Source organism: Oncorhynchus masou, chromosome 27, assembly GCF_036934945.1.
Source record: "Oncorhynchus masou masou isolate Uvic2021 chromosome 27, UVic_Omas_1.1, whole genome shotgun sequence".
NCBI lineage: Eukaryota > Metazoa > Chordata > Actinopteri > Salmoniformes > Salmonidae > Oncorhynchus > Oncorhynchus masou.
Window position 1 is genome coordinate 51,982,634 of NC_088238.1, and position 15,565 is coordinate 51,998,198.

General features: G+C 42.9%; 1 protein-coding gene across 1 annotated transcript in view; it reads left to right on the forward strand.

The window, feature by feature from the left end:
- Nucleotides 1-8,605, forward strand: part of LOC135516399 (mitogen-activated protein kinase kinase kinase 11-like) — a 50,755-nt gene extending 42,150 nt beyond the window's left edge. The window contains 1 exon segment of the mRNA XM_064940677.1: nucleotides 41-8,605. Within this exon segment, the coding sequence (XP_064796749.1) occupies nucleotides 41-669 (629 nt within the window). The 3' untranslated portion in view covers nucleotides 670-8,605.
- Nucleotides 8,606-15,565: the final 6,960 nt, after the last annotated feature.

Genomic DNA, 15,565 nt, shown 5'->3' on the forward strand with positions numbered 1-15,565 from the left:
CTCTGTGTTTCACTCATCTAATCTGCTCTCTCTCTCTCAGGCCTGGACCTCCCCATGTGCCAGGACAGTCTGGAGTCAGAAGACAACCCCTTGGCGGTCCCCTTCTCCCTTTTCCCTGACCCTCGCCTCTGGAGCCCCAAAACACGTCGCCTGGAGGTCAACGTCATCCCCCGCCCGCGCCCCTCCCCCATCCGACCCCGCATCGACCCCTGGAGCTTCGTCTCTGCTGGGGGCGGTGGCGGAGTGTTCGGTGGTGCCCGCAGCCCTCGACGGTCAGATAGCCACCCATTGGGGTACCAGCCCTCGCCCACCAACCCCTTCACGAACTGTGACCCCTTCCCCTCCCCGGAATGCGACCCATTCTCCCTGAGAGCCGACCCATTGTCAGGCATTACGCTCGACACGCCCTCGCCCTTTGACCCCTTCTCGCCACCGTTCCCCACCTCCCGCTCGGCGCCCTGCTCCACCAACGGGTCCCCAACCCTGCCCACGTTCCGGGTGGTGCCTCTGAACCCGGCCGACTCGCCGCTTATCGACCTGGGCTGGGCGGCGGTGTGTGGGGTCGGGGTCAAGCCCCTGGAGGTCACCAAAGAGAAGACGCGACCCGGGAGGACTCTGGGACTCAAGCCCTTCAAGTCCCCCACGCAGCCCAGAGACGATTGCTTCTAAACTAAACCTCCAACCCTGACCTTGCCTTTCTCATAGCACAGAGTTTATAGAAGGAATGCGGCCCCCAGCCCCCTAAATGGACAGGTACAGGTTGTGTATATCCTGTCTTAGGAATGAGGAGGATTTGGAGTCCTATTCAAAACAAAAATGCACATGACACTCATGCATGCCCCCCTTTAGGGGAATTGTGGAAAATGGGGTGCCCAAACAGTGGAGTGGTTTCGTGTTGCCTTAGAAACCAACAAGGAAGCTAAGCCTGCCTGCCATCTAGCTCCGTGACAATGGATTGTGGGAGTGGATTTCTGTGCACAACAAACCAACGTCTGATGCCCATTTCATTCCAAAGGATTTCTCTCTCACATCTATTTTGGAGAGTCCGATCGGTGGGCTTCTCCAGACTCAATCAGACGTCCCTCTATCGCTTCCACTCGTGTCTCTCACTACTTTTTGAAGTGTGTGGATAATACGAAGCTGGAAACAGCAGCTTGCTTTATCTGTGGCTCTGAAAGCATTCAGGGCCTTGGACATTTTTAGAGTGCAATTTGCTTTATAAAGCATTTTAAAAGGTTTCTGGTCTTGAGTGGTGAACCTACTTCAGAACCTATTTTCTATGATTTGGCTTAAAGGTGCAAAGGACTAGGAGCTAAGTGAAGCTAGGTGCAAGATATGACGATGATTCTGGTCTTACCCTCGACAAACAAACAAATTCTCAAGCGTGTTTGTCTCTCTCTGCAATAAATAGCGTGTGATGGGTCAATGTGAGAGAGTACTCCAAGTATGGCTACAGAGGTGCCATATCATCCAATCGATAATTCCTTAGAGATCCCCTGGATATTAAAGCCAAACAAACCCAGGACCCAGGCATTCCAACAGGAAAAAGATAACATTCCAACAACATTCTGACCACATTCCCAAAATGCGACTGATATATTTGGCAGGTCAGCAGGCGACAAAGCCTGGGGAGACTAGAGGCGCCTCAAAGCACATTCCGTTCATGTGGCTGCTTCAGCCCACAGCGTTATACATGTTTGCCCTTACAGTATGGCAGAGTGGTAGGGCGCATAACTATAGCCCCTCCCCCGTTTGTCCAGTATTATCTACCAGGATTGGTTGTGACCAGTCCAACATGGGAAAACTGTTACATCTTGATTGGATGAAATCCTGGAAGTAGCAACTTAAAGAGGATCACTGACTATTACACTAATTTCTTAGTGACTAATTGGAAGTTTAGAAGGGTGAAGCTACAGTATAATAGCCTGCAAACAAATTGATATCCTCTCACAAGAAAACGTGCCATTAGAATCCAATGGCTGTTTCGTTCTAGGGGAAGAGAGTTAACCCAAGTGGCAAGCTTTGTAATTAGTCTTAATGACTGTGCTGACGAACTGAGTGATAATATTAATTAGGATTGTGATAAGGACAGGGTTAATTTATTAACATGGAGATATTTGCCTAATTGATACATTTCCCCCAACATAAAGTTTAGGCTAAATGAGTCGGGTTCTTAAAAGGGATTTAAGCAGTGCTGTTCGATAGCGCATCCACGGCAGGAGTCCCCTTTAATGCGATTCCAGATTATACAGAAGCCTGCCCCCTTTAGAGCAATGCCTCATTATAAGGGCTTGGAGCTTTTCCTGCCCAATGGACATGACCAGGGGCCCAGAGTTCTTCGTTCCTGGTCAGGTCGCGGGACCAGGGTCACAGAGTACTCCGTTCCTGGTCAGGTCGCGGGACCAGGGGCACAGAGTTCTTCGTTCCTGGTCAGGTCGCGGGACCAGGGGCCCAGAGTTCTTCGTTCCTGGTCAGGTCGCGGGACCAGGGGCACAGAGTTCTTCGTTCCTGGTCAGGTCGCGGGACCAGGGGCACAGAGTTCTTCGTTCCTGGTCAGGTCGCGGGACCAGGGGCCCAGAGTTCTTCGTTCCTGGTCAGGTCGCGGGACCAGGGGCCCAGAGTTCTTCGTTCCTGGTCAGGTCGCGGGACCAGGGGCCCAGAGTTCTTCGTTCCTGGTCAGGTCGCGGGACCAGGGTCACAGAGTACTCCGTTCCTGGTCAGGTCGCGGGACCAGGGTCACAGAGTACTCCGTTCCTGGTCAGGTCGCGGGACCAGGGGCCCAGAGTTCTTCGTTCCTGGTCAGGTCGCGGGACCAGGGGCCCAGAGTACTCCGTTCCTGGTCAGGTCAGATGGTCAGCAGAGACTCCCAGCCTTTTACCCACCACTTATATCCTCCTTCTCAGGTCAGGCAAACTGCTCCTCTGTTGATCCAAAGAGATTGGGTCCGTTTTCGCTTCACGCCATTGACTACTGACTGGACTGCATCTCAACCTATAAGGTGCCTCCCCTCTCTACCTCTCCCCCTATGTGATGTGCACATAACTACTTAGAGACATATCATCTTTGACCTTTGTCATCGTTCTTATTGAGATTTGTTTGAGAGGCAGGTGTGGCCTGAGACTACAGTATATGTCAACCCCAAATCGGTCTGTCATCATTTCATATCTGATAAAGAACAGAAAGTGAGCATTCATTCCAGGCGAAGATACATGTACTATGGAATTTAAATTGTGATTCAGTGGAAATAAACAGCTAGCGGCGTCAATGTCTGAGTCGATAAGGGCAGTCCAGTGCAACTCTGAGTAGGAGTGGCCTAGTCATCACCAAAGGACAAGGAGATGGCCAAGGATGTTTAGGATTATAAAAGTCAATTGCAAAAAGTAATTTTATTCCCATTCATAGTATTACAAATTGGTATTTCAAAAGGGTCCTTTCTAGGTTTAGTTTGTAGATTTTTAAACCGTCCATGCAGTGCCCTGTGACACTGAATGCTCAAATATACTTGTGTTCCAACCCAACACCCCACGGTGTGTGTGAATGCCTGCCAAAAAAACGAGTGTACATATATGGAATAGGGTGCCATTGAATATAGAGCAGCTCCTCCGCTCTGCGCCCCTGGCTTTTCCCTCTCCCATCAGAGTCATCTAAAGCTGTGGCAGGTGTGTTATTGCCTACTATACTAGTCCATACAAGAACCCTGCACTTTAGCCTCAACATACAAGTCAACAGACAACCCCTGTAATTCCCATAGGGATGAAACTGAGACTGATGGTCGAAATTGTCGCAAGAGCATCGGTATTGCTGCCTGTCTCGTCGTGTGTCAGTCTGTCTCGGTCCAAGCCCTCATGTCCGTCTCAGTTCTTCAAGGTCTTATCTGTGATATCCTTTAGACCACACGCTGCCAGTCGGATGTGTCCAACCCTTTAGAAGCTGTAGTGTAGTGCACAGATAACCCCAAAGAGAGTTTACTCAATTTATGCCTCTCTACATTTTTTGTGAAGTTGTATGTTTGCTTTACTAAGGGCACAGTCACTATCCACCTATGTGATGATCTTGTGTAGATGATCAGTTTGACTACGTTTGATTGTTTTAGGTCAAGAGTCAGAGTGATCAGTTTGAGGAGTCTGTTTTGATCTTGGCAAGCCATCAGACAAGCAGAGACAGTGGAATCTCCCCTTCATGTTGGGTGTCATACTACACTGGCAATGAGATTGAACATTTTCAATTTTCTTGAAATAACTAGCTGTGTTTGTATTTATTATGGATCCCCATTAGCTGCTGCCTTAGATGGACTCTTCCCAGGGTCCAGCCAAATTAAGGCAGTTAAAACGATACAATACATTCACAACACATTAAGTGTGTGCCCTCAGGCACCTTCTCCACTGCCACTTATCTACAATACAAAATCCATGTGTGTGTGTGTGTTTGTGTCTCTTCACAGTCCCTGCTGTTCCATACTGTGCAAAGGTCATTAGACGATAATGGGCTGACCTTTCGGTTGTACACAATTCAAATTCCCTCATGATGTCTGGATAGAATCAAAAGTCTACCTTATCTCCCTGGCCTTAACCCAATTGAAAGAAAAAAACCTCCGCCCTTGTTTCTCTCTTTTGATTATCTCCATGGTCTTCTAACCTGGTCATGGTGATGACAGGTTTTTGGACAGGAAGCTAGATTCCTTGAGCGCTCCTAGACCGCTGTCGGGTCGCGCCGCTGGTCCCTTGATTGATGCGGACGACAGGCGGCGCTCCAATAAGAATCTCCTGACGAGTTGTTGGTGACGCGCCGTCCTTTCAGGCATGGCCTCATCCGTCATGGCGAATCGGCGCCCCCCCCATCTGTGCTGACAGGCCTGAATGAAACAGAACTTTTCAGAGGAGGAGAGGAAAGTAAAAGCCAATAGACCATGTTAGGTCTCTAGGACAAATGCTGGCTTCATTCATGCATACTTTGTCCATTTGTGTCAAGCCTTGAGGTGTATCAGTTAGTAACATAACCAAATTATTGAAGCTCTTTTGTTTTCACTTAACAAATCGCAACGGGTCTATTACGGTAATTGCTTCCTGCCTCAGCCAAGGCATGCTCGCCCTCTCCTTCATCGTTAGTGGAGATTTAGGGCCGGACGCGGCTCATTTACCCAGCATCCTCGCTACTTACCTGGACTGAATGAATTAGACGTTCATTCAAATAAACCCAATTTATGGACTCCATTTCCACCCTCTCGTACCCAGCTATTATTACCAGAGGGGGATTATGTCTCTTTGTGAACACCTGTCATGTACTTTTGTTCTGCATGATGTTGTCAAACAAAATGATTAAAGATTACCTTTACCTACCGTGGGGGAAAATAGTCTCTAGGGAGCTAACAATGTGTGAGGCTAAGCCAATACCAGGTGTCGTCTAGTTCTGAAGCCAGCTCTTAAGCCTATTTCTCATCCATTTTCGTCTGAATGCTCTTCAAGGTCACAATCGGTTGTCCTCTCGTTCAAATGATAACAGTTAAGATGCCTAAGTCAAATAAATGAGGCAGATTTGTTTCCAAGACAACCACTCTAGACAACCACACTTGGGCTAAGGCACTGCATCTCAGTGCAAGAGGCGTCACTACAGTCCCTGGATCGAATCCAGGCTGCATCACATCCTGCCCATAAGGCAGAACACACATTGGCCCAACGTCATCCGGGTTTGGCCAGGGTAGGCTGTCATTGTAAATAAGAATTTGTTCTTAACTGGCTTGCCTAGTTAAATAAAGGTTGAAAAAAAAAATATATATATATATACACACACACACACACACACACACACACACACACACACACACACACACACACACACACACACACACACACACACACACACACACACACACACACACACACACACACACACACACACACACACACACACACACAGGGATGATTCAAAATATAGTACACTTTAGTGGGAGTGATTGGCTGTAGACTAAACAATTACACGCGCATGTGCTTTTGACACATCTTTGTTAATTGCTCATACAGGTAACGGCTTTCTTTCTTACACTCGGTCAATAGTCAAACAGGACAACAATAAGAGCAGTTTGGCTACGGAGGAGACGCATCTAGACCTTGGAACTAAATAACCACAGATTGGCCCATGCGTCGTTCTCCCACACTTTATGAACCGAACTGAATTCTGGGTAGCTGCTTTTATTTTTTTTTATCTAACCTTTATTTAACTAGGCAAGTCCTTACACAAAAGCATATGGAACACGAAAATTGAATAAACCAAATTAAACCAAATATTTCTGATGGAGCTGTCAGAGAGGGTTACCCTGTCAACCTGAATTAGACTGATTCCGATAAATGAAGTATCTGATTTCTCTCTCTTGTCCTTTCAGTTTATTTGAGTAAACAGTTCAGATGCAAGATATGTGGGGGGGTGTTTGTTGGTATAGGTCATCTCACTAAAGTCCTGCTTAAATAGACTAATCAAAATCGTCCAACAATAAGTAACCTATAAAAGATGGTTTGGATGGTGCAATTCCCTGGGATATGTTCGGACTCAGATAATCACAGTACACAGTGCATTTGGAAAGTATTCCAACATTTTGTTACGTTACAACCTTATTCTAAAATGGATTAAATTGCCCCCCCCCCTGCAATCTACACACAATATCCCATAATGACAAAGCAAAAACAGTTTTTTAGAAATGTTTGCTCCTTTATTACAAATAAAAAAACAGATACCTTAATTACATAAGAATTCAGACCCTTTGCTATGAGACTCAGGTGAGCTCAGGTGAATTGAGCTCAGGTGCATCCTGTTTCCATTGATCATTCTTGATGTTTCTACAACTTGATTGGAGTCCACCTGTGGTAAATTCAATTGGACATGATTTGGCAAATTCTAAGCGGGCAATCATGTGCCTTTTACTGAGGAGTGGCTTCCGTCTGGCCACTCTGCCTTAAAGGCTTGATTTGGTGGAGTGCTGCAGAGATGATTGTCCTTCTGGAAGATTCTCCCATCTCCACAGAGGAACTCTGGTGCTCTGTCAGAGTGACCATCGGGCTCTTGGTCACATCCCTGACCAAGACCCTTCTCCCCCGATTGCTCAGTTTGGCCGGGTGGCCAGCTCTAGGAAGAGTCTTGGTGGTTCCAAACTTCTTCCATTTAAGAATGATGGAGGCCACTGTGTTCTTTTCGGGATCTTCAATGCTGCAGGAATGTTTTGTACCCTTCCCCAAATCTGTGCCTCGACACAATCCTGTCTCGGAGCTCTACAGACAATTCCTTTCACCTCATGTTTTTTTGTTGTTGCTCTGACATGCACTGTCAACTGTGGGACCTTTATATAGACAGGTGTGTGCCTTTCCAAATCATGTCCAATCAATTGAATTTACTACACGTGGACTCCAAGTTGTAGGAAAAGTCTGAATAGTTATGTAAATAGTTTTATATACTTTTTTTTTTCAACAATTTGGAAAACCTGTTTTCGCTCTGTCATTATGGGGTATTGTGTGTGTAGATTGAGGGGGGAAAATGTATTTAATCCATTTTAGAATGAGGCTGTAACGTAACAAAATTTGAAACAAGGGAAGGGGTCTGAATACTTTCCAAATACACTGTAGTATTCCTTACCATGACCAGCTCCCATCAGCTTGCTATGGAGTTTTATATAGGGTGACAAGTGATAGAATATCCTATTTTTATAATGGCTCTTTTTTCTTTTTGAAACACTGGACTTAAAACATTTTGAAGAGGGCCAGAGACTGTCTACATTAGGATGCTTGATTGCTTCATATTTTTGGACGACATAGTTTTTAATTGTATTTCACATTAGGTTTTCACTGGAGTATTTAAGATGGAACAGTATGGGTGCTTCAGTGGGGGAAAACTCTTACGTTCCTGCTTCCAAATTGAACCAAATGGTTCTGTAAAATCTCTCTAGGCATAAATATTTTTCGAGCGATATCCTTCTGACTTGTACATTGAACAAGATCCCAACCGGAAATCCATTCGAGGCACCCATACTGATAGCAGTCTATCAACCTAGTAGAGATGAGGTCTTCAGTTTGACTGAAATATGTCTTGACAACAGTGGACATTTTGTGACCTCCTCCCTGTCTTTGTAGAATATATATTTGCTTTCTTCAAAACATAGGCTATGTGATGAGTATTATGTTGCATTTCCTGGGGCTCTATTCAGTCTGTATCGCTGAAGCGTTACAAATTTTGCGAATAGAAATTTAAAGGTAATTTCTGAGTGAGCCGACATATGCAGCATTTACCTAGAATGCTGTCTCCGCCAACGTGGGAACATTGCCTTTAAATTTCAGCTTGGCAATAGGAATTGAATAGGGCCCTTGGTTTCTGCTCGTATGAGTTTGTCGTTGGGCTTTGAGAGGATGTCGTCATTTGTTGAGTTGTTTGTGAAATCCGCACTGGGCTGGGCCTAATCAAAAACTATTTTATTGTTGTGCATCAGAGGCGTGTTTGTGTGTATGTGTAAGAATGTATGAACTTGTTTTTTTTGTTCTTGATTATTTTAATGGGGTTTAACCTGTGGAAAAACATAAAGGAAACACTCAAAGAAAACGAGACCAAATAAAATGTAACACAACCCTGATATGTGTGGTTTTGTTATTTACCATTGGGGTTTTTCAAATGAAAAGCTAGCAATAATTAATACATATATTAATCCAAGCCTATTAATTTATATATATATATTCCTAGGAAGTGTAGCTACACTTCCTCTCTAGACCTCATGTAAAAATAAAAGTCCCCTAAAAGCCTCGTGCGCATGGATTGCTGCCCACATATGGTGCACATGCAGGACTTTTATTTTGTGGTGAGCAGAGAAGAAGTGTCCTGTCACCTGTAAGGAAGGTTACCTAAAGCAGATCCCTGTTTGGAAAGTCTGTTTAATAATACTTTGCTGTGGATGTTTTGTTACCAGCTGCGTATGGACTAACCACACAGACAACCGGCTAGGGAAATTGAAATAGAATTTTATTCAACATTTTGGCTTGCAGGGAACTTTTCAAAAATTGTTTAACTGTGAATAGCTATAGAACATCTCTTGAAGTAAAGCTACACAATAGATTTAGTTAATGCCACAACAAATATCTATAGAATATCAAGCTGCACAATTCATTTAAATGGGAAATAGGCTATTTGTAGGCTATATGCTTCCTCCGCGGTGCAGTGTGTTAGACACGTGGAAGGATCAGCAGTCTTCATCTTTCCCACTGTTTCTGTGTGACCATGCACATTTATATGGTGTGGCGGTTGTGAAGCCCAATGCTTTTCAGATACACGGGTTATACACGGGGTGAGGAGCAGTGTGTGTGTTCACTGTGCTCAGTTCACTGACCCATATGTTCCACACACACACACACATCAGAGTGAGGGTGGGTTTTTGTTCTTCATGGTCAGTGCTTTGTCTCACATCGCCTCGCTTACGTTGTGACTAAACCCAGTGCCATTATGTAAAGACCAGGTAGAAATACAAGTTCCCCTGAAACAAAAGAGAACCCCAGACACTCAGATGGATAGACACAGTCACCTCCATAATGATTGGCACCCTTGATAAAGATGAGCAAAAAATACCGTATATAATAAATAATACAAATACTGAGCTGTATTGTACACTGATAAAAATGGGACAATTTACCGTGTTATACAAATACTTTGCTCAGAGAAAAATCTTTTGTCTAACAAAAGTGTTTTAACAAAGGTTTTTTGACATCGCTGTTTTCAATACTTCTGCGAGGATAACAGCACTTCGGCTTTCTCTATAATGTTTTATGAGATTGGATAGCACATTGGGAGGGATTCCTCCATACAGACTCTTTCCAGATCCTTCATCTGCACTTATGGACTGCCCTCTTCAAACCCCAGATTTTCACAGGGATTCAAGTCTGGAGACAGATGGCCATTGCAACATTTCTTTGTGGATTTAGATTTTTTTGTGCTTGGAGTTATTGTCTTGCTGGAAGATCCACTTGCAGCCAAGTTTCAGCCTCCTGGCAGAGGCAACCAGGTTCTTGGTTAATATGTTCTGCTCCTTGGTAGAGTTCATGATGCCGTTGACCTTAACAAGGCCCTATAACATCAAAGATCCACCACCATATTTTACAGTAGGTATGAGGGTTATTATCTGCATATTTCGAGGCCAAAGAGGACTATTTTCACGTCGTCTGACCATAGCACCCGGTTCCAATTTAATTGCCAATGCCATTTAGCAAACTCCAGGCCTTTACATGTGTTGGTTGCTGTCAATAAAGGCTTTTTATGGCAACCCTTCTAAATAGACCAGACTATTGGCATGGAGGTGGAGTCTAATTGTAGATTTGGAGACCCCAAGATGTGACCAAGTTCTGTAATTCTCCAACTGTGGCCCTTGGACTTTTCTTAGCCTCCCGAACCATCTTCCTCACTGCGTGGGGACAAGATGCAATTGTCTCCTCTGCAATGTAAGTTTACCACTTCCAGTCGTTTTAAACTGCTTACTTGCACCCAATGCCTGATTTTGTGAAAGTCAACAACCATTCGTCTCTTCATTTGCGACTTCCTTGCGGTTCACCTTGGTGATGAATGACACTGATTTTTCATGCGTTTTACCAGATGTTTAAACCCCAGTGAAACCGGAATCCATGGAAAGCCACAATACAGTAAAATGTTAACGCAGATCACATTTTGTTTTATTTATAAGGGGTACCAGTTTGTATTATTTGTTAAACAAAAATGTGTTTCTCTGAGCAAATGTATTAGCATAACCTATTGTGATTATTTATTATATAGTCTTTTTCGCTCATCTTTATCAAGGGTGCCAATAATTCTGGAGGTGACTGTATATGGCTGGCTCAGATATTCAATGCAGTGTAACTAAATGGCATGTCCTGCAGTGCATATACACTGCCCTAAAGGAAAACTACACACCAAAAAATAGTTTTGGGGTATTTGTGTCATTAGTCCATTGTTGAAATAGTCCCAAAATGTTTTTTCTTTACAGCAATCCTTTAAGTATCTGAGCCAGACATTTAGACGGGCTGTAATATAATAATGTGGCTCCCTTCAGTAACCACGAGCACAACCGTTCCTTGATTTTAACTGGCGGCTTTATTCTGTAGTTTAAGTCAGAATTATCACCTTCCGTGAGAACTATAAAGTAAATGAAAAATACAGTTAAGCACACTCTTACAACCTTATCTTACGAGTGACTTGGTATAACTCTGAAGTGCTTACATGCATAACAGTTTAACCGGCGTTATAACGGGTTCAGATTAAACGCATGAATAAAGGAAAAAATACCTCATTGGCTGCTTATTACAGAAGGGAGGAAATCAAACTTCACACTTATTATTACTGGCATAAATTCACACTTCATCCTAACATACACTCTTCAACCTTTATGAACTACACCCGATGACATGAAAATTTAGCTAACACAGCGCAGGATTGCCTTCCCTCCAAAAGTGTGTTGCTACAATAAGGATCCCCGTTACAACAGTATTAGCTACGTAGTTCCGCTTGTATTATCATTTCCCCCGCACAGCGGACACGTAAACAATTCAAACAAAAGACAACGACATAACCTGTACGTCTAACTGTCAGTTACAAATAATATACTGCAGCCAACTCGGTATGAGCTCGATTCAGATTTAGGAAATGTACACCTTTCCCGTGCACACCTTTCCCGTGCACACCTTTCCTGTTCACCTTTCCTACTCACTTCTCAGTCGTTGGTATTCAAACGTACTTTTATGCAGTTGCGTAATGGGATTTGCAGGCGTGGTTGCTTTACGCGCACTAAATACATTTAATTTAAACGCTGAAATTAAATTAAACATTCAATACAAAGCCATCCCTTTAAATTTGGTGAACCTTTTTACTTTTCTCGACAGACACACCAGAATATATGGAGAGAACAGTTCAGAATATTAAGTATCAATGAAAGAAAGCCAAATAAATACTCACATAAATACTTTCTCATTGTCAGCACCAATACTCTTAAAAATACTTTGATCTTGTATATTATTATTTAGGATTAGGCAAATCAGTTTGAAGAGCCTTTACGCATTAAATATATTGGTGAATAGTGGGTTGATTAATCCAGAAAGTTGCCATATTCAATTGTTCAAGCCGTGAAATATTGGAAGCTGAAGTGTACAATAGTGGTTTAACAGTAGTCCTATAAATGTACCCTAATAATCCTCACTAATCGTAGAACTTTGACAACGGTCCAGTCGTCATGAACCGTGCTCCAGGTTTAAACTGCGACGTATGTTCTGCATTCCATAACAATTCAAATAGGCTACATGTCCCAATGATTGCACAACTTGTAATATGTTAGCCTAGTTGGATCCACTATTGCTAGCAAAAGTCAGGAACACCCATACTACCGTGACAGAGGAAAGTGCTCCCCCAACTCACGCTATATGTAAAAGGTGGAAAACTGTTTCAGAATTGAGGCTATTTCTAGTTGTGAGGTCTAAACATGCAAATTAGCTCTGCAAATCTGACTCCAAAATGCAGTGCCTTTACGTTTCTAGAGACGTTATCATTAAATGACTCTTGCCTTCAGAAAGTATTCATACCCCTTGATTTACTCCACATTTTTTTGTTACAGCCTCAAATTCAAAATTGATTAAATATATTATTTTCTGAGTTCAGAAGGATGCCAGTACTTTTGTACTAACTTGGTGTATTGATACACTGTCCGAAATGTAATTAATAACTTCACTATGCTCAAAGGGATATTCAATGTCTGCGTTTTATTTTTTTTCACCCATCTACCAATAGGTGCAATTCTTTGCAAGGCATTGGGAAACCTCCCTGGTCTTTCATGTTAACATGTTAACCGTTATTCTTGCACACAGTGAGTCCATGTAACTAATTATGATGAGTTGTTAAGCACATTTTTACTCCTGAACTTATTTAGGCTTGCCATAAGAAAGTGGTTGAATACTTATTGACTCAAGACATTTCAGCCTTTCGGTTTTTATTAATTTGTAAAAAAAAATGGTAACATAATTCCACTTTGGCATTTTGGGGTATTGTGTGTAGGCCAGGGATACATCTCAATTTAATCCATTTTAAATTCAGGCTGTAACACAACCAAATGTTGAAAAAATCAATGGATGTGAATACTTTCTGAAGGCTCTGCTTCAAAGTACTACTCTGAGACTTTGCACTTTAAAACTCTTACGCCTCATAGAATGTCAATTCACATCCAAAACACACAGAGAAAGCAATTATTCCATCCCAAATGGCACCCTATCCCCTATATAGTGCACTACTTTTAACCAGCGCCTTTACGAGCCTCGGTCAAAAGTAGTGCACTATATAGGGAATAGGGTGCCATTTGGAAGATACATAAAAGGAGTACCCTCTGGATGTATGACCCTCTTCCAACCCGACCGAGGTCTTTGAGGCTCTCACTGTTACCATGTGAAGTGAACGTCTATAGGTATCTGTGCATATTTCTATAGTATTTATGTATTTGTTCTGTGTACTAAAAGCAAAGTTAAAAGAAAACAATCATTCAATGCTAGAAATAAATGTTTTGCATTTCCCCCCAAATCCTACTTTCAAGTAACAAAATACATTTTTCTTTAACTATATTTGACAAAATGATTTTAGCGTGGGTAGGCCTAATGCATCGAAGCAGTAAAAATGTAATTAAATCAGAATCCCCACTCGTCCAAAGCACTCCACTCCTCAAGGGAGGACGCCATCCTCATCATTAATAAAGAATAGACACAGACTTTCTCTTAGCATTCCGATCTGCCTCTGTTCTGGTGATTCTCCTTTGAACTGATTCCTTTTCTTTGAGGGAAATCTGAAGGAGCGGAGAACCTTGAGCCCTATGCGAGATTACATTTGTTTAAATCCAAATCCATAAAGAGTGCATTTCCCTGTTCATCAAAGCGTAATGTTAAGAAGATGATTACGGTTGGGAGAACTTGGTAAAAATTATGATTTTTATCTTTGATTGGTGCTTGCAAGCTTTCTGAGGGAAAGAAAGGCTTCTAAACTTTGTTATTCCTTCTGATTTGATAGTTTGCTGGCTTTCATTTTGTATCCAGGGATGATTTTAACACAACCGCACCATTGAACTCCAATGCCATGCAAAAATATAATTGGGTGAATATGTAATACCTATGCCGTTTGTAGTCCCACAGAAAAAGTAAACAAGACCAACTACATTTTTCTGAGGGCCTTTAAGTTGAGGCAAATAGAGCTAAATTGTTTTCTTTCCATTTTTTTTAAATTATCACAATTTGTTAGATTAACTTCCTACAAGATCAGAAAATTATGAACACACAATTATATCATCATCATAAAAGGGGTAGTTCTATATTAGGAAAGTGCGTTTAGTTTAGACAGCATCACCACTTAATCACACTCCATGCCCACAGGCCACAGACTGTAGCTAGCTATACTCTAAAGGCTACTCAAAGGAAGGATGTGGCTAGCCTAGCCCTCGCTCAGATTCCATGTGGTGGTCAAAGATGGTGGATATATGAAGATAGTTCACGCAGGCCTTTTACTTTTGGAAAAAGTGGGTGTGTTTCCCATAGACACCAATGCAATAGTAGTTGAGTCTGGTCTACTTAGTTCATTAACTTTCTTTGACCCCCCCCCCCCAAAAAAAAAACAGCAAGTGGGGTGTTTTGCTTCCTCTTCTCTCTCTGATGTTGGGAGGGCTGGTTGTTTGGTGTGCTCAGAGAGGAAGTGAGGTTTTACTCTGCCCATGAAAACAAGCCTACGAAGTCGGATAGTTGAGAGAGTCAATGATGAGAGCGTGTCAAATTTGGTCAACAAAAAATGTAATGGCTAATTTGCTACGTGAGGCGTATCCTATTCGAAAATAAGTTTCGGAATGGCTTGGTTGTTATGAATGTACGTTTATATTCACAATGGGATTCCTATCTCCTCTTTTCTCTATCTCTGGTGTCGCCTTGTTAACATCCAAAAGCAGGCTCTCTTTCCATTTCCCCTAAAAACTGGAATATCTGGTTGCTGGGGCCTTGACAGAGGCTATGAATGCATTGATGTAAGTAGACGACTTTATATCGGAGATGTGCCTGTTGTCATAGGGATAGATAGAGGTGTCATCCTGGCTATAACCTGTTTTAGCATGGACATGGCCATTGAGGGCTTCCAACATTTTAAAGTAGTCAACTGGGCTGGGATTCCTATGAGTTAGGAGCAATCAGCCAGTGAAAAACAAAATTCACTACTTTAAAATGGAGATAGCATGGGCAGCGCCATTGAGGCTGTCACAGACGCTATAACGGCACAGATACAAAGATGAGTCCTCTATCTATCTCTATGGCCTGTTGTTCACATACGTTTATCTGCCCTCTCACTGGCTAGAATGATCCGACCTGATCTCGTCACCTCCCGTCTGCCTTCCATCTTTGAGGTCACTTGACTCCTTGTCAATATAATTGACAATCTTTGGTGTGTTGCTGCACATAGAGACCGGACGTCCCTTTCATTGAACTACAGGGTGGAAACTTTATCAAGGATAGCCTTGACAACAGAAGATTGGTGGCACCTTATTAATTGGGGAGAA